Source organism: Myotis lucifugus, unplaced genomic scaffold (assembly GCF_000147115.1).
Source record: "Myotis lucifugus unplaced genomic scaffold, Myoluc2.0 scaffold_41, whole genome shotgun sequence".
In the NCBI taxonomy this organism is placed as follows: domain Eukaryota; kingdom Metazoa; phylum Chordata; class Mammalia; order Chiroptera; family Vespertilionidae; genus Myotis; species Myotis lucifugus.
In genome coordinates, this window is record NW_005871089.1 from 5,051,364 (window position 1) to 5,068,928 (window position 17,565).

General features: G+C 53.7%; 1 protein-coding gene across 2 annotated transcripts; it reads left to right on the plus strand.

The window, feature by feature from the left end:
* Window positions 1-3,697: 3,697 nt before the first annotated feature.
* On the plus strand, window positions 3,698-10,640 carry ISLR2 (immunoglobulin superfamily containing leucine rich repeat 2). Of its 2 annotated transcripts, none has more exons than XM_023753101.1 (3): window positions 3,698-4,210; window positions 6,794-6,904; window positions 8,286-10,640. In XM_023753101.1, the coding sequence occupies exons 2-3, from the start codon at window positions 6,898-6,900 to the stop codon at window positions 10,535-10,537; spliced, it is 2,259 nt and encodes a 752-aa protein (XP_023608869.1). In that variant the 5' UTR covers window positions 3,698-4,210; window positions 6,794-6,897; the 3' UTR covers window positions 10,538-10,640. The 2 variants fall into 2 exon arrangements, with proteins under 2 accessions (XP_023608869.1, XP_014310500.1); XM_014455014.2 differs by having other exon boundaries at window positions 3,698-3,925.
* The last annotated feature ends 6,925 nt before the right edge of the window (window positions 10,641-17,565 follow it).

A 17,565-nucleotide genomic window follows, 5' to 3' on the forward strand; every position in this document is an offset into this window, starting at 1 on the left:
GCTCTCCTAAAGCCGAAGCACCCAAGGACCAGGGTGTCAGGGAACAGCACTGAAAGGGAAAGGCCTCAGAGCACATCCAACCCATTCTTAGGAGTTGCCGAAGATCACACAGTGAGTCTGTGGAGCTGGCAGCCTTGTGCTGCCTCCCCACTTGTTATAGACCAGGGTGAAATTCTCCCTTCTGTTTCCCATCTGGACAGTAAAGTGCTTCTCTTCTCGGCCATGGGACCAGGTAACATCTTCAGGATGTGAAGTCAGGTAGGAATGAACATCTTTGAGTTCATAAATGTCTCCTGTTCATAAATACTCAACTGAAGACTGAAGCTTTTATTGCTCTGAATATAGCTTTGGATCCCAGCATGGGCATTTCCAAGAACACATTTTTACCCTTTCAAGGATTCTGTGAAAGCAGAGAATCCTCTAGTTTGTATATATGTCTATCCAAGAGAGCCCTCTGATCCTGCTCACACACTGAACCCCAACTCTGGTTATACACTGAGCCCTGCTTCTGCTCACACCCTGAGCACTGATCCTGTTCACACACTGTGGACATAGACTGGTCTATCTCCAGATAAGGAGGTGTCTAATATGGTTCATTATAATTATGGCCAGTCTCATTTAAATTCATTTTGACACAATATTAGATTACTCTCATCATGCAATTTCCCAACACTTCTTTTTAAAGGGGATTTCTTGCTTATAGTGACTATTAAAATTGACTACTCAACATCCATTTCAGGACTAGATGATCATTACTCTAAACCAATAAATTCATCCCTTCGGCCAGTGACTGGCTCAGAGATGGGGAGACCTAAGTCAATGTGTTGATACGACCTAAGAAGAGGCTATGGCTTCTGGAACGAATCCAGTCTCTCTATCCACCAGTCTGTAACCAATAAGCATGTGACCCCAGCTGCTGCTGAGCCCTCCAATGGCACCAAAGAACACAGTCTCAGGTTGCAAACCCTGTTAAGGGTGGCAGAGGAGAGACACAGAGAATCTGGGCCTGCTGATATCATTCAGTCTACCAGCCCTGCTTCTCGCTGTGAGATGTACACTTAATCATTTAAAACAGTTTAAGATGGGAATTTTGTTTGCTGCAGACAAAGCATCTGAAATGTTTCCCTGCCCTCCCTTCCCTTCACCCTTCTATGGAGGGGGCTGGCTGCCCAGGACTCCCCTCTGGAGAGAGAGCCAGTGGGTGCCTGCACTGGGAAGAACTGCTAAGCCTGTTGCCCCTCACAGGCAGGAGTGCTGCCTTTTCCAGGCAGGGGTTCCTCATCTTCAGTGAGATAATTACACCTACAGGAGATGCCACTAGAAGAGCTGTCGTTAATTGTGATGGCAATAACATGATGGCCTTGCCAGCATGTTAAGCTAATTTCATGAAAGCACTAGGAGGAAGGTCATAGACTGGATCCAGATTATTAATAATGTCAAGCTTCATTTGAACAATTCAGGAAATTCCTCCCAGTTGCCTCCAGCAAACTGCCACAGGTTGTTACTTTCCTCTGAATCAACAGTCTTCCCATATGCAGATGTGGATTTTCCCCCCCTAGAAAATAATTAAAATCACAGAACCCAATAAATACTTAAACAGATTGTGGTTTTAATTAAAAACCTTCCACCAAGCCTCTCTTCACATATAGGGGCACTGGAGACAGCCACAGCATCAGAATCTAGTTTGAAGTATCTCAGACTAGAAACCTTTATAAATCCTAATAGTAATTTCTGATTGCTATCTATACCATGGTGGGGGGAGAGGGTTGGGGAGTGAAGAGAGACATTTGAGGGCAGGGCCAAGGTCCTTCCCCTGTGGGGGAGTCAGGACAGAAGCATGTGGAGGCATCTGCAGCAGAACATCTCATTCTATCTGGACCCAACTCTGCAAGGCAATAATGATGGCTAATTATAACTATTGCTGAAAAAATAATAGCTCAGCCCAGCCGGTGTGGCTCACTGGTTGAGCATCGACCTATAAACCAGGAGGTCATGGTTCTATTCCTGGTCAGGGCACATGCCTGGGTTGTGGGCTCAATCTCCAGTGTGGAGTGTGCAAAAGGCAGCTGATCAATGATTCTCTCTCCTCATTAATATATATATATATCTCCCCCTCCCTTCCTCTCTGAAATCAATAAAAATACATTTTAAAAAAGGAAAAGGAAAACAATAATAGCTCATTTCTGAGCACTATCTGAGTGCTAGGTACTAGGAGCTTTGCATGCATGGACTCATTTATTCTCCATAGCAACCCAATAACATTGTTATTCTTATGTACACCCTTTTTTTCTAAGGCACAGAGAGGTTAAGTAACTTGGTCAAGGTCACGCAGCTAGTATATGGTGGAGTCTGATGACAGAACTTTCCCTCCTAATCAGTATGTAAAGTATATATAAGGGCAAGATGAAATGGAAGGTAGGAGGGAGGTTATAAACAGAGGCTGGCTTCCCAAAGGAGTGGGCTTTCCACTGGAAGTTAGAAAAAGAAAGCAGCTTTTGAAAGGGAACACTGTGAATGTGTGTGTGTGTGTGTGTGTGTGTGTGTGTGTAGGGGGGGCAGGGGACAGGACTACAGAAGCTGAAAGGTGGGAAGCACTGAGTGTTTAGGAGATTCTGGTTGTAGGGCAGCTGTGGGGAGGGTCTTCTGAGCAGGCTGCCATGCTGGGCATATTTGATGCCCTCCTGGCTCTTTTAGAGGTCCTCTCACATCCATTAAATCACCCATATGCTGCATTAAATGCAAGGCATGTACAATTCTGCGTGCAATGGTTGCAGCTGAACCTTAATCAAATATCCATTACTTCCAACTGCAGGTTTCTTTTCCTCTCTTAGAGCCCAAAGACTTTAGTTTTCAGATCTCAGACATTTTATAGTCCCCGACAAAGTCCTGAGACTTAGGGACAGTCTTCTAGGGCTTCAAACAGGGCTCAGAGAGAAAGAGCTCACGCGAGGGGGAGGATGGGAAAGGTACAGGAAGGTTCTGTCCCAGGAGGACTAAGTTCATTGATTTGTGCCAGGGACTATGGGTTCATGGAGTATTCAGACGGTGCCTATATTGTGTCTGGACCCTGGAAACAGTAGGGTGCACAGCAGAGGCTGTACTGTTAGTCAGGTAAGGAGGCTGCAGATTCCTGGGACGAACTTTTGCTAGATGGACATGAGAAAGAAGCCTTTGGTGCCTTAGTTAAGAGTCCCCCACTTCCGAGCATTGCCCCTCGGGGGGCGGGGGGCCGCGTAGGCCTTGGCGCGGGGATTTCAGCAGAAGCCCTTCTGGCCCGGCTTCCCACCCCCCCACCACCCCCCCCCCCTGCCTCGGCACCCGGCAGTCAGTGTCCAGCAGGGGGCGGGCGCGAACCAGGCCTAGGCCAGACACCTTAATTGAAGTGAGCCAGAGAAGCCAATGCCCGGATCTACTGGATTTCGACCCACGCCACCCTTGGGACCGTCAGGGTCCGCAACGTCGAAGTTAGAGATCTGCAAAAAACTGCCCGGAGCTCCAGCTGTCGGCTCTGGGTCTGTCTAGGGTCCATACTCCAACTTCGCCAAAAATCCTCAGCCCGGATTCTACAGATTCTGCATTTGGGGACCCCGCGCTGAGTCCTTGAAACCTTATCTCTTTCTTCTCCTCACACCTACTTCCACCCACCTGATTAGGGGCCTGTTTCTTTAACGATCAAAGACGTGGGCGTGGTATCTTAGTTCCGATTCTCCAGCCCCTCCGTAACTGTACCATTAACATTATAGTCATTAGACTGCTACTGCGCGCCTGGCGGCGCTAGACGACAAGCGCTCAATCTTTTAGCTGAGCTCGAAGGCTGAACCCAGAGTCGTGGCTCCTACCCCAGTTATTGGCGGACCTTGCCAGGAGCAACTCGGGCTTCAGGCTGCCGGGTCAGGCACTGGGCTCTCCGTCGTCGATGGCTGGGGTAAGGGTTGTCTATCCCGAGGGCACGCTCAGGGAACAAAAGCGCTCGCTGGAGAGTGGGCGGGAACCACAGGAGCCCGTGGGAGTCCGCGCCCTCTCTGGGTGGCCACTGCGCCCTTAGCCGCGGTCCTGGAGCCTGGAGCCCTACCTCCTGCTGAATTCGCCCGGCTTCTGCAGCCCCGGCAGGAAAGCAAGGGAAAAGGTTTTTTCTTGGCCCGCGGGTCCCGAAGGTTCCGGGTCGCTGGCGAGACGAGTCCCTGCGGTCCAGGGGAACACTCTGCGGAGAGTAAGCGAAACCATTCTCACTTCCACTCCTCAGCCTCTGTCTTACAGTCCCTCAACCCTTCCAAGATGTCCCCTGCTCTCCCGCCTCTGCGTCCACCTCCTCGCAAAAAGAACCAGGAGAGAGGAGGAAACTGGGTGGGGGGTCCACAAGCCAGGCGTGTACACGCGGGAGCCTGGATCCCTACCTCCGCGCCAGGCGCCCCGCCCCCACCCAGGAAAGGCTCCAGAACTCGCCATCCAGACCTGACTCTCCATTTTCAAAGCTGGGCTCTGCCTCCCCAGACCCCTCTTCCCGGGCCAAGGCTTTTTGAATCGCCTCCTCAGGGCTCCCAAGACGCAGACAACACTCCTAGAAAGACCCCCTTACTCCGCAGACAAAGAGACTTTGCCCAGGTCCGCCGGCTGCGCCACTCCCCAACCCAGCCAGGCCCAACCGCAGGGACGCACTTCCGAACTATGGACCCTTCCCCCATCCCACCACTGGCTCGAGGGGCTCTCACCCCTTCAACACCCCCCTCTGGGTCGGCTGTGGGGACTACAGTAGTAGGAGGAGTGAAGTTCTGGCTCTGAGTCTGGGCTGAGCGAATGCGCTGGTCCCAGCCCGCTTGGCCTCCTGTAGCGGCTGTAGGAGGTGGAGAAAGGGAGGAACGCGGAGTGTGGGTGCGCCAGTCGGCCCATATTTAATTTACAAAGGATCCTCGGATCCCGGATCCGGTGATCTCTTTAGATGCAGCACTCACCGCTCGGCTCTCCCCCCCACCTCCTAGCTCATTAAAATGCCCCACATTTAAATCTGAAAATTGAGCTTCTCAGAGGGCCCTAACCCACCGCCAGAGACCACCCGCCCCCCAGCCCGGGGTGAGGACCGGGGGCCTAGGAGGACCCGAAAGCTCAGTGTCCACGAAAGGACTGGGGAGCTCGAGAGCTTTGTGTGTGTCCGGGAGCCTGTACCCATTTTCTAATTCGGGCCAGCAACGCTGTCTCCAGGGTCGTAGTGAGCAGTGCAGGGGGGCAAGAATCAACTTTTAGCCAAATTCCTGTTACCTCCGCGCCTCTGCTTCCTGGTCGCTAAAATAAATGTCGGGGTTTAGCCAGAGACAACGAGTGAGAGTCGGAAACAGCGAGTATTGTATGTCGAGGCTGGCTGTTGTGTGAGACACTGGAAGGTGGAGAGCGGTACAGACTGTGGAAACCCTGGGTGGGGTTGGCGGTGTGTTTGCTTGTGAGGCTGTGAAGAAGATATCAAGATATCGGTATTCCCAGTCCACTGTGCTCAAGAAGAGCAGACGTTTTGTAGCCATCCCTTTTGGTGCTGCTGCCCCACGCACCCTTCGCCTCTAGCTGTCAAGACCTGAGGGTGAGGCGTTCGATGCGCTCAGGCAAGCTTCCTGGGAGCGGAGTCTGACACCCACGCGCCCCGTCTGGCCCCTCTTGGCGGCGCGCACAAGCCTGAAAGCTGGGCAGTGGGTTTCAGCGCTAGTGTAGCCACAAAAGACCAAACGTGGGGTCGGCTTAGAAGGCTGGGCAGGGTAGGCGGTGGACTGCGGGGGCGGGCGGGGGAGTGGGGGGAGGAGGCTTTGCTTCCCCAGTACGCACTGCAGGGCCAGGCTTTCGAGTAGCCGGGTTGGACGGGCGGGGCCGGGGAGGGGCGGGGCTGGGGACGGGGGAGAGAGACCTAGGCTTGAATCGCCCAGATCCTGGCAAAAATGGTAGGGAGGGTGAGATGCTCTGCTAACACTATCAATTATGCATCGTGTTGAATGTGGCTTCAGGGAGGAGGCGGCTAGCGGGGGTGGGGATGGTGGTGGGGTATGGGAAGGAAGGGTACACGCAAGCCCGGCCCATCCCACTCGAGGTCTGTCTGCCTCCCTACCTACATTTGCAAAAAGAGTTTAAATGCAAAACACGACCCCCTTTCGTTGTGCTCCTTGCCTTCCCCCAAATTCCTCCAGGATGGTTTGTCTCACGTATTGCGGGGTGTGTAAGCGGCTCGGATTCAATTAGCGGCGAAGCTTCCCGGGGCCCTGGCGGGGCCCCTGTGCGGGTGAGTACGCATGAATGTGTGTGTGTGCGAGATGGGGAAATGGTGAGTGTCCTGGGTGAAGGTGTGTGCCTTTGAAAATGTGTGTGACCGTAGTGAGAGCTCAACACATCGACGCGATTACTACATGATAGATAATTATAACACGAGGGAATGAGGGTCTGTGCTAATGTGTGTGTGTGTGTGGGGGGGGCGATGTGATAAGGACTAGCGGTAATGTCTGCAGATGTGTAAACGTGGGGGGGGACATGGATTATGGGGTGCGGTGGACTGGAAAGGGCCCAGCCCGAGGGCTGTGGGGTGTGTGTGGGGGCCAAAAGTGTCTCTGCCAGGGTAGAGCCTCTGTGGCGTTAACAAACGTAGAGAATGCTGGAGGTGGGAGAGGCTGTCGCGTCCCCGCCAAGCCGGGAGCGCGCAGAAGGACTCATCAATCTGCAGCCAGAGAGAGGTGGAGGGAACGGACACGAAAGGAAAAACTGAAGTGGGGTTGCAGGGCCAGGGGAGACCCCAAACTTACCCGTCTCTCTTCCGTCTTCCCCACAGTCGCAGCAACAGATGTGGGAAGCGCCCTTGGGCTGTCATCGTCTCTGAGAAGTCAAGTCTGGAGAAGGGGTTGAAGCCCCAGGCAGTGCGTGGGGAGACAACAAATGGCGGGTAAGCCTCAGACTGCCCCACAACCTCCATCCAGGTGGGGGTAGACCCGGCCAAACTGGCTGTACCCAGTGAGACAAGGGAGAGAGGGGGAGGAGCTTTCCCCTGGGAGCAAAGGTGGAGTGAGGGGCAAGGGTTCCCAAAGATAGGGCGTCTCTGCAAACCTGCCTGGAGCCCTAGGCGGGAATGGCGGTCTGCGTGTAAGCGCATGTGTGTGGCTGAGGATAAGAAGGTTTTATTGGAGAGGGTGTTCTGGGGCATTCTAGAACTGCAGAAAAGGAGCAGAATCTTGAACCTTCTCCTACTTAGCTAGTGTCCTGGGTGAAGGTGTGTGCCTTTGAAAATGTGTGTGTCCAAAAATGTGTGTGACAGTCCCCAGGACCCATGGGCTAGGGACCCCTCTGCTCCCTTGGAGCTGCCTGGGCTCTGCTGTAGGGTCACGGGAGGGTTAGTAATGTTCCTACAATGCTCCTGATCCATGCATACAGGAGGACCTCCTTCCTCAGATGGAAGGCTGTCTGAGCACCCCTAGTTCTCCCCTGACAGGAGCTGCAACCCAGAGCAGGCAGCTTAGGTCGCAGCAGCTGAGGGGCCTGCCAGCAGGCTTCCTTACAAGTTCTCCACATTGCTGATCCACTGGGATTTCGGTCTCAGTGGAGGGCTGTATGCAAGCGCCAGTGCACCCTTGTGTCTCTGTGTGGGGCTAGGTTTGCATGAGGGCTTGTGTCCGTGTGTCCTATTTAATTCCTACAATGAATAGGAAAGCATTTTGCACCGTTGTGGAGAACGCTATACAAATGCTAGGTTGGGCTGAGAGAACAATGAGGTCTCCAGTGTATATTGTGTTAATGTCTGGGTGCCTCTGTTTGTGTGTCTGCAAAATGTGTTGTGTACCTCTAAATCCCTGCAGAAGTTGGTGGTTTGATGGTAGTGCCCCAGCGTGTTTGTATTGTGGTTCGCCTGTATGGGCGTGTGTGCAAGTGCTGTACATGGGACAAAGAGTACGAGGGAGGACACCGGTCACGGACAAAAATACCCTTTCTGTGTATCCCTTTCAGGGGATTAAACAAAAGCTTCGAAATTCAGTGCAGAGCCCAAGGCGATCAGCCGAGCCTGTGCAGAGGGACTAGGGTTAGGGGTAGATAGAGAAAACAGAGCAAGGTAGAAGGCCGCTGGAAAAGGAAGTCGGGGCTCCGAGAGGGAGCAAGCATTGAATCCTGAGGCTTTTATTGAGCTCCACCCATGCCCAAGAAACGCCCCTGGGCATAAAGGAGGTGGGGGGGGGGCTACTCTAGGCTGCTTCTGGGAGGCAGAGCTTGATAGGAGAAGGGAGCTGGGGCTCAGTGAGTCACCTTCTCCCCTCTTCCCCCGCTTCCACCTGCAGGATCCGCAGTGGTGCCCTTTGGAGCAGTATGGCTAGTGTGGGCGCTGCTAGGAGTGGCGGGAGCGTGCCCGGAGCCGTGCGCTTGCGTGGACAAATACTCGCACCAGTTCGCTGACTGCGCCTACAAGGAGCTTCACGAGGTGCCTGAAGGATTGCCGGCCAACGTGACCACGCTTAGTCTGTCGGCCAACAAGATCACCGTGCTTCGGCGCGGTGCCTTTGCCAACGTCACGCAGGTCACGTCGCTGTGGCTGGCGCACAATGAGGTGCGCACTGTAGAGCCGGGCGCGCTGGCCGTGCTGAGCCAGCTCAAGAACCTCGACCTGAGCCACAACCTTATATCCAGCTTCCCCTGGAGCGACCTGCGTAACCTGAGCGCGCTACAGCTGCTCAAAATGAACCATAACCGCTTGGGCTCGCTTCCTCGGGACGCACTCGGTGCGCTGCCCGACTTGCGCTCCCTGCGCATCAACAACAACCGGCTGCGTACGCTGGCTCCCGGCACCTTCGACGCGTTAAGCGCACTGTCACATCTGCAGCTCTATCACAACCCTTTCCATTGCGGTTGCAGCCTTGTGTGGCTGCAGGCCTGGGCCGAGAGCACTCGAGTCTCGCTACCCGAGATTGATTCCATTGCGTGCGCCACGCCAACCGCGCTGCAGGGCGTTCCTGTGCACCGATTGCCCGTCCTGTCCTGTGCACCACCCAGTGTGCGTCTGAGTGCGGACCAGCCTATCGAGGCGTCCGGCAGCCCCTTGCGCGCTGGCATGGCGCTCATGCTACACTGCGTCGCCGAAGGACACCCCACGCCCCGCCTGCAATGGCAACTTCAGATCCCGGGTGGCACCGTAGTCTTAGAGCCGCCGGTCTCGAGCTGGGAGGACTACGGGGTCGGGGACGGGGTAGAAGACCGGGAGGAGGGAGGAGATGGGGAGGGGCCAACGCAGACGGAGGCTCCAACTCCGTCTCCGGCACCAGCTTGGCCCGCGCCTCCAGCAACCCCACGCTTCCTGGCACTCACAAACGGCTCCCTGTTGGTGCCCCTCCTGAGTGCCAAGGAGGCAGGCATCTACACATGCCGTGCCCACAACGAGCTGGGCGCCAACTCCACGTCGGTACGCGTGGTGGTGTCGGCAGCTGGGCCCCCAAAGCACGCTCCTAGCGCCGGTGGGGACCCGGATGTACAGGCCCCAACCTCTGAGCGCAAGTCCACAGCTAAAGGCCGGGGCAACAGCGTCCTACCCTCCAAGCCCGAGGGCAAAATCAAAGGCCAAGGCCCAGCCCGCGGTAGCATCCTTGGGGAGACTGAGGCGGGGCCGGAGGAGGAGGCAAGGGAGGGAGAGGAGGTGGAAGACCAGGTCTCTGCGGACCCGGTGGTGGAGCAGCGCTGTGGCCACGGGGACCCCTCACGGTACGTGTCCAATCACGCGTTCAACCAGAGCGCCGACCTTAAGCCGCACGTCTTTGAGCTGGGTGTCATCGCGCTGGACGTGGCGGAGCGCGAGGCTCGGGTGCAGCTGACGCCGCTGGCGGCGCGCTGGGGCCCTAGGCCTGGCGGGGCTGCGGGAGTTGGGCGGCTTGGGCAGCGACCCCTGCGCCGGCTCTATCTGTGCCCGGCGGGGGGCGGTGCAGCAGTTCAGTGGTCTCAGGTGGAGGAGGGCGTCAACGCCTACTGGTTCCGCGGCCTGCGGCCTGGCACCAACTACTCCGTGTGCCTGGCGCAGGCAGGCGAGGCCTGCCACGTGCAAGTGGTGTTCGCTACCAAGAAGGAGTTGCCCTCCCTGCTGGTTATCGTGGTGGTAAGCGTGTTCCTTCTGGTGCTGGCCACTGTGCCCTTGCTGGGCGCCGCCTGCTGTCATCTGCTGGCCAAACACCCGGGGAAGCCCTACCGTCTGATCCTGCGGCCGCAGGTTCCCGACCCCATGGAGAAGCGCATCGCCGCCGACTTTGACCCGCGTGTCTCCTACCTTGAGTCCGAGAAAAGCTACCCACCAGGCGGCGAAGCAGGCTGTGAGGAGCCAGAGGAGGCTCCCGGGGAGGGCCTTGACGAAGAGGCGGAGGAGGGGGACTCGGGCGGGGACTTGCCGAGGGAGGAGAGCCTGGCCGCCTGCTCGCTGGTGGAGTCCCAGTCCAAGGCCAACCAAGAGGAGTTCGAGGTGGGCTCCGAGTACAGTGACCGGCTGCCCCTGGGTGCCGAGGCGGTCAACATTGCCCAGGAGATTAACGGCAACTACAGGCAGACGGCGGGCTGAACTCCTGCCCGCCCTGCCCTCCCAGTCTCACCTCCACCTTGGTTGCCTGGGAGCGGAAGCCTAGGGCTGGCAGGATTTATTTCCCCGCCCCCCCCCTCCACCACACACACACACACACACACACACACACACACACACTTCCTCTGCCCTTTCACCACCACCACCACCCCAATCTTACTCTTGGCGACTTCTAGTGGGGAGTGGAACCATTTCACCAGTCCCCACCCACCCACGATCGTCATTGACCTTGCAGGCTGAATTCCCTTTGGCAAGCACAGTTTTCTGCTCCTCTCTCCTCGTATAAGACACCATCGCTGACCGTGAGGCGAAATCCAGGCCTCTCCACTCCTACGCAACTATCTCGGAAATCTGCCCCGCAGCCCGCCCACTGTGAGCCGTGCAGCCAGAGTAAATGGGAGAAGGCGCTGGAAACAACTGAAAGTTAACACTATGGCGCCGGGTTTGGCCCGGTGCTCCCAACGGATGTCCCTAGTGTGGAGCGCCGTGAGGTTCCACCTCAAGCCTACCCTGCGCTTTCCGGGGTGCATATCCTAGAAGCCAGGGTTCGGCGACAACTCCCTAGTTTTTAGTTTCAAAGCCCCCTTGCGACTGGGAACCAAACCCTTCTGCTCACCCGCCCCCCTCTGCTTCTGACCAGCTGGAGCCGAGCCTGGTGCCTGGGGCGCCTTTCGGCTTCGCGTTCGGATTTTCACATTGTCGTTGTTTTCAAAGACAGCGACACTCCGGTCCGGTGCTAACACTTTTCCCAGCCTCTGGGAAATTGTGTGTGTGTGTGTGTGTGTGTGTGTGTGTGTGTGTGTGTGTGTTGTGGGGCGAGGGACCGTTTCTCCCCACCCCCGCGCCCTCTCACCTAACTTAAAGCGCCTCGGAACCGCGAGCCTTTTTTCCACCGAGGGTACGGGCTTGGTCCCGAGCCAATTTCGTTGTGGATGAGTTAGGTTTTCCAGAGATCAGTGCACTGGACAGCTTCGCTTCCGCTGCTGCTCGGGGCCCAGACTCAGCTCAAGAAGCGCCGGGCCCATAGGAAGTAACGGGCCTCCCGGGCCTGGTCCCCCGTGAGGGCGTCCGCCCCGGTTCCCACAAAGCCTGGGGTGACCGGCAGCGGGACCCTCGTCCTCCCCGCCCCGCCCCTCCCTCCACGACTATAGTATTTGCTGGCGCGTAGTCCTAGAAGAGCGCGCTCCGTAGAAGTCTGTGTCCTGTAAAGTGTGACCGTGCAGTGTAGGGGGCGGGCGGGCAGGAAGGTGGGCAGGGAGGGAGGGAGGGAAGGAGAGGAGAGGGCAGAAGCGTTGCGGCGACTCTGGCTGGGCTCCTTTTTTAGTTCTTGAAGGAAAGAGTCGGGGTAGGGGTGGGGGTTTCGGGCGTCCGGACCAGCCGGTCCGCGAAATGTAGCACAAGTGCGGCCCAGGGCGGAGTACCCCCGGGGCGCGCCCTTTTCTAGAGGCGTGTCTGTGTGTACACAGTCAATAAAACAATCGATTTGAACCGGGCTCGGTGACTCTTTGTCAACGGACTGAGGGAGGAAGCCTGGGGGAGGGTGCCCGAGGAAACCGCAGAAGGAAGGCGCCCGGAGGCCCCTCCGTTGGGATCCTTTGTGAAATCGCGTGTTTGTTTGCCTCTCCCGGGGATTTGTCAGTGTTTACAGCCGGCGCCTGCTCCCTGTGCCTCCAGTGTGTGGGGGACGGGGGAGCTGGGGGAAGGCGGAGTGAGTGAGATGGGCTCGCAAGGACGGGGATGGGGGGTGGGGGTGGGGGGTGGTGTCTCTGCAGATTGAACATAAGAAACTCTGGGGCAGCGGTTCTCAACGTGTGGGTCGCGACCCCTTTGGCGGTCGAACGACCCTTTCACAGGGGTCGCCTAAGACCATCCTGCATATCAGATATTTACATTACGATTCATAACAGTAGCAACATTACAGTTATGAAGTAGCAACGAAAATAATTTTATGGTTGGTTCACAATATGAGGAACTGTATTTAAAGGGCCAGAAGGTTGAGAACCACTGCCTGGGGTCTGTGCGTAGATGTGTGTCTGCACAATTCTCCTTGGGTTGACCCTGTCACTGTCATGGGGTGTGGCTGTGTGTGTGAGAGAGAGAGAGAGAGAGAGAGAGAGAGGGAGGGAGAGGACTGCCTAGTTTCTGTCTCAACACTAGCCTCTTAAAGTCTCTGAAAAGCCAGTGGAGAGATTCACAGGGAAGACTTCTGTGGCTTGCACAAAAGAAGTCACAAATAACTAGCTACAGAGCAGGCAAATGATAGAGAGCAGAGAAGGGGCAACCTGGCAAGTTGATTCCACAGAACAAGTTGGTACCTTTAGCCCAGGAGCCTAGTGCCTGTGCAGGAGTGTTGGGGGGGGGGGGGTAGTGGAGGGGATTGCTTAGTGAATGGTTCATGGACAACTGTAAGGGTGTGTGAGGCTGCCAGGTGGGCTAAGGTGGAATCAGGTTGAAAGCACACTGATTTAATAGACTCAGAAACGGGGCTTCTTGGGTGGGGAACAGGAGAGACGGAGGGGTCCACAGTGGGTGCTGTGCTCTGGTTCAGCCTAAAGTGCTGTGGTTTGACTGGCTGTGTGTTTCAGCTGAATCTCCCTGTAGGACAGGGAGTGGCCAGGAACGGCGATGGAAGAGGAAAAGAATAGAAATGAGGGGAGCAAATGAAGAATCCATCCTACTCCCTCTGTGGGTGCTAGGTCTTCCTAATGGGACCAGTCCAGGCTGGGGACCAGGCCCAGGTCCAGACACCCAGCAGCTATCCAAGCCTGTGTCCTGGCAGAGGTGGTGACTGACACTCCCCAGGACTGGGCCCAGGTTCCCTGCGCAGACTGGCAAAACTTTCCTAGGGGAAAATTCCCTTCTGAGAGCCACAGCCCAAGCCTTGCCTCTGGAGCCTACCCCCCTGTCAGGGACACAGCTCAGGAATATAATCTTTTAGGAAAGGACTGATTTATTCCATCTGAAAATGCTGCCTTTGAGCTGGGGCAGGGACTTGCCCAGTTCATATGATTGGTTTAGGAATCCACCCACACAATTTTATTTGGGCACAAGCCCCAGGTGCTTATTATTTTGGTCCCACCCAATCGTCTGTCCAAGGGAATGGGGGGAAGGGAAGAAGGGATCCTTCCTGTCCCCCCTAGGATTCTGAGTACCCCCCCCCCCAGGGAAATGTGCAGAGATGCTGAGGGGTCTGTCACTTCTTTGTTTTGGGCCAAGCTTCCTAAGGATGAACACACACTGCTCATCTAGGCCTCATGCTCCCTGAGCAAGGTCAGGCCCAAAGGCTTTGCCCATAAGACAGGAATGGGTGGGTGCTGGAGGTAAAAGACCAGCGTGCCATGACACTCCACTGACTGCCCATTGAGATACCAGTCCTCTCAGAACTCTCCCATTTCTGTCTGAACGTTTGGCACAAAATGGTCCCCAGCCTCTGGCCTTCCTTCTTGTCTCCTTTTAAATTGTATTCTTTCATTTCCTTCCCCTCTCTCCTCTTTGGTCTCTTTTTCTTTCTGCCTCTCCTTTTTTTCCTCCCTCAAGAATTTCATAAAATCCAAGGGTTGAAATGATGAGGAAAATAAGACATGGGGAGGGGGGGGGGCTAGCAGCCTGACTCTGTACCTAGTTAATCAGTGTCCCCAGTGCACATTCCTGTTAGCCTATGGTCGCGTCGCTGCCCCTTCCTTAATTGTCTGGTCTTGCAAGAACTATTTACCTAAATACTCCCATTTTACAGAGGCCATAAACCATGAACCATACACAACCCCCAGAGGGGGTTATCAGCGCTGCGCCAGGCCAGGCCTTTAGGTGTGGTCTCATGTCCCCCATCCCAACACACAGGGCTTTTTGCAAAGTCCTCGAAAGATCCGGAAGTCTGATCCTTATTTGGGGAACAAAGAGGCCAACGAGTATAAAGAGAAAGCTTCCTCCATATTGGTTTGCTCAGGATTGGGAAACAGGCTTCCCTGAGTCATGGTACTAGTACATCTGGAAATAAATGGTTTTTTTCCTGTATCTCCAAGTACTCCTGTGTGTGTATTTTCCGGTCATCTGGTAAATTCTGTAACAGAAAGGGACCCTGAAGACTTGCTAATCTATTTACCCACTTGGGGTTCATTCTTTTTCTACATTATCCCCATTAGGCAGTTGTACTCACAGAGTTGGGAGCTCACCATTCATGCCCTCCCTTCAAGGAACCAATTGTTGAGCAGTGTAACCTGTGTCTCTTCCTCAAGTAACCCCTAAGCCTGACTCTGTCACTGGCATGTGCCCTGTGAGAACCTGCAGAGGTTTGGAGGTGTAATCCCCACCTCCATCCCTCATTCCAGAGCTCCCAAGCTTTTCATTCACAGACATTTTTTGAGCATCTAGTGCATCAGGTGCTGTGCTGGCTTAGTTTTCTCCAATGTGTTTTGTCAGAAAACTGATTTGGATGCAACATGGGAATGGAGTCTAATGGGTTGAAGAGTATGTGTGTGTATGTGGCGGGGAGGGGGTAATTAGAAAATAGAGAATGCAATAAGACAGCAACAGCCTTGGTACTCAGAGCAATTTATCAGGGGCAGTCATTCTCTGAGCTGTAGAAACCAGATGCCCTGCCCAGGAAGTGGCCTTGAATCATATCAGAAACCTGCCTGCAGAAAGGTGACTTGAAAGGAGTGCCTCCCACTCCAGTGTCTCCTAAAAGATCAGCAGGAATAAAGACCATCCAAGATCATTTGAGAACGCCCATTAACATAAAAGGACAAAGGGAGGTACTGCTTCACTGAGGAAGAAGCAGCTGTGTGGGGTCCTCTGCTTCCTAATCTGGTGCCTGGAATGCAACTCTCCACCCATGACCTCCGAATAACAACCACAGCTAAAGCTAACATCTCTAAGATTACTCGAATGAGTAAGTGTTTGGACTGTTACTCCCTCGTGGTGATGGTAACCTCAGTCTGAGGGCCATGCATTTTGGCAGGTAAAGGAAAGGAGGTGACTGCCTCACCTCAGACTTAACATCAGAGCCTCAGTTATGAGGCACTCCACAGGGGAAGGGGGACCTGTAGTCTGCACAACCAGAGGCACCATCAGCAGAGAAAAAACCATGACTGCATGAACACTGAGCAAGCGAAACCGGAGGGCCTTATCCTTTCAGAAATGAGGTGTGTTCTTCACTGAAAAAGCCAAGTCCAGGTACAGGGATCTAGGCCTCATGTAGAGGCCATCAGTTGCCAAGTCTGACCTAACAAATAGTACCTTTACCTTGTAAATCTCCAGCATAAAGATATTTGACAAGAGCAATTCTGCGGGAAAATTGGGGATGGAGCAAGCAGAGCCATTTCAGCTGTACTATGCCAATTAACTGATTGCATTTGCAACACACCCATCCACACCACATATGTTCAATGACAAGATTTTGCATTAGGACTTAATAGAAATAACATTATATTGAAAATGAAAGATCTGCTGTGACGGGCATATAAAAAAGATTGAATAATGCTGGGAGTCTTGTCCAGCATCCCGGCTAGAAGGGTTCAGGTATCTGGAGAAGGGGCTGCGGTAAATTATTAAAGAGTCTAAAGAAGAAACATAATTTTGGAAGGCATTTTGGGGAGCCAGAGGAGACTTAGCTAAAGAAACCAAGTCCTCCTGTCTCTCTGGAATCCTTGCTTTTTATTAATACAGCGGTTCTCAACCTGTGGGTCGCGACCCCTTTGGGGGTCGAACAACCCTTTCACAGGGGTCACCTAAGACCATCGGAAAACACATATATAATTACATATTGTTTTTGTGATTAATCACTATGCTTTAATTATGTTCAATTTGTAACAATGAAATTGGGGGTCACCCCAACATGAGCAACTGTATTAAAGGGTCGAGGCATTAGGAAGGTTGAGAACCACTGTTTTAATTAACACAAATTGTCCTAAAGCAAGGTAGTTATACATATCAAAGGCAAGGTTTAGTATACAGAATCCATTGTCAGATTGGGGGAACTGCCTATGGCTGTTCAGGTTTTTGGCCAGTAGGAGGCAATAACATGTAGATTAAAATGCCCTCAGCTGTCTGACAGCAAGCAATCATCTATGCCAGTGGTCGGCAAACCGAGGCTCGCGAGCCACATGCGGCTCTTTGGCCCCTCGAGTGTGGCTCTTCCACAAAATACCACGTACGGGCGTGCACATACAGTGCGATTAAAACTTCGTGGCCCATGCGCAGAAGTCAGTTTTCGGCCTGGGTGAGTCTATTTTGAAGAAGTGGCGTTAGAAGAAGTGGGGGGGGTGTTGGTCGGTCCGGTGACAGGAGACGTGGTGCAGGCGGGCCACGGGATATGCTTCACGGGGGAGGTACATTGTTTTGAGGTACGTTCGCTGAGGTCGACCCCTTCCAACTCTCCCATCCACACTCGTCTATCTGAAACAAGTATACAAGAGGAGTGTGGATGGGAGAGTTGGAAGGGGTCCACCTCAGCGAACGTACCTCAATCAGATTGAGGTCGTTTTTAGCAAAGGCTAGTTTAGGAGTACCCAAATTAAGTTAATAACAATGTACCTACCTATATAATTTAAGTTTAAAAAATTTGGCTCTCAAAAGAAATTTCAATCGTTGTACTGTTGATATTTGTCTCTGTTGACTAGTGAGTTTGCCGACCACTGATCTATGGAAATCTTTAGGTGTGGGGAAATGCCCTTAGCCATTTCCAGCAGGTAATCCTCAAGGTTCCATCAACATTTTGATGAGACTTCTTGCATTTATGACATGCTGAAATTAGCTTCTGGCAGAATAATACAATGTCTTGCATTTAGTTCAAAATATGGCCAGTAATACTAGAGAGACTGGATATGGATTTTTTTTTAAGTCATCCAAACACCCATGATGGGTAGAAAATAAAACCAACTTTGTTGGGTTAAATTAGTTGGAAAGACTTTGTGTCACCCTTTGGTTGAATTGTGCTAATTGTGTGTGCTTTGGACATGTGAATGTAAGCTTAATAATTAAGTTTAAGTCCACATGGAATAAGGAGAATAAAA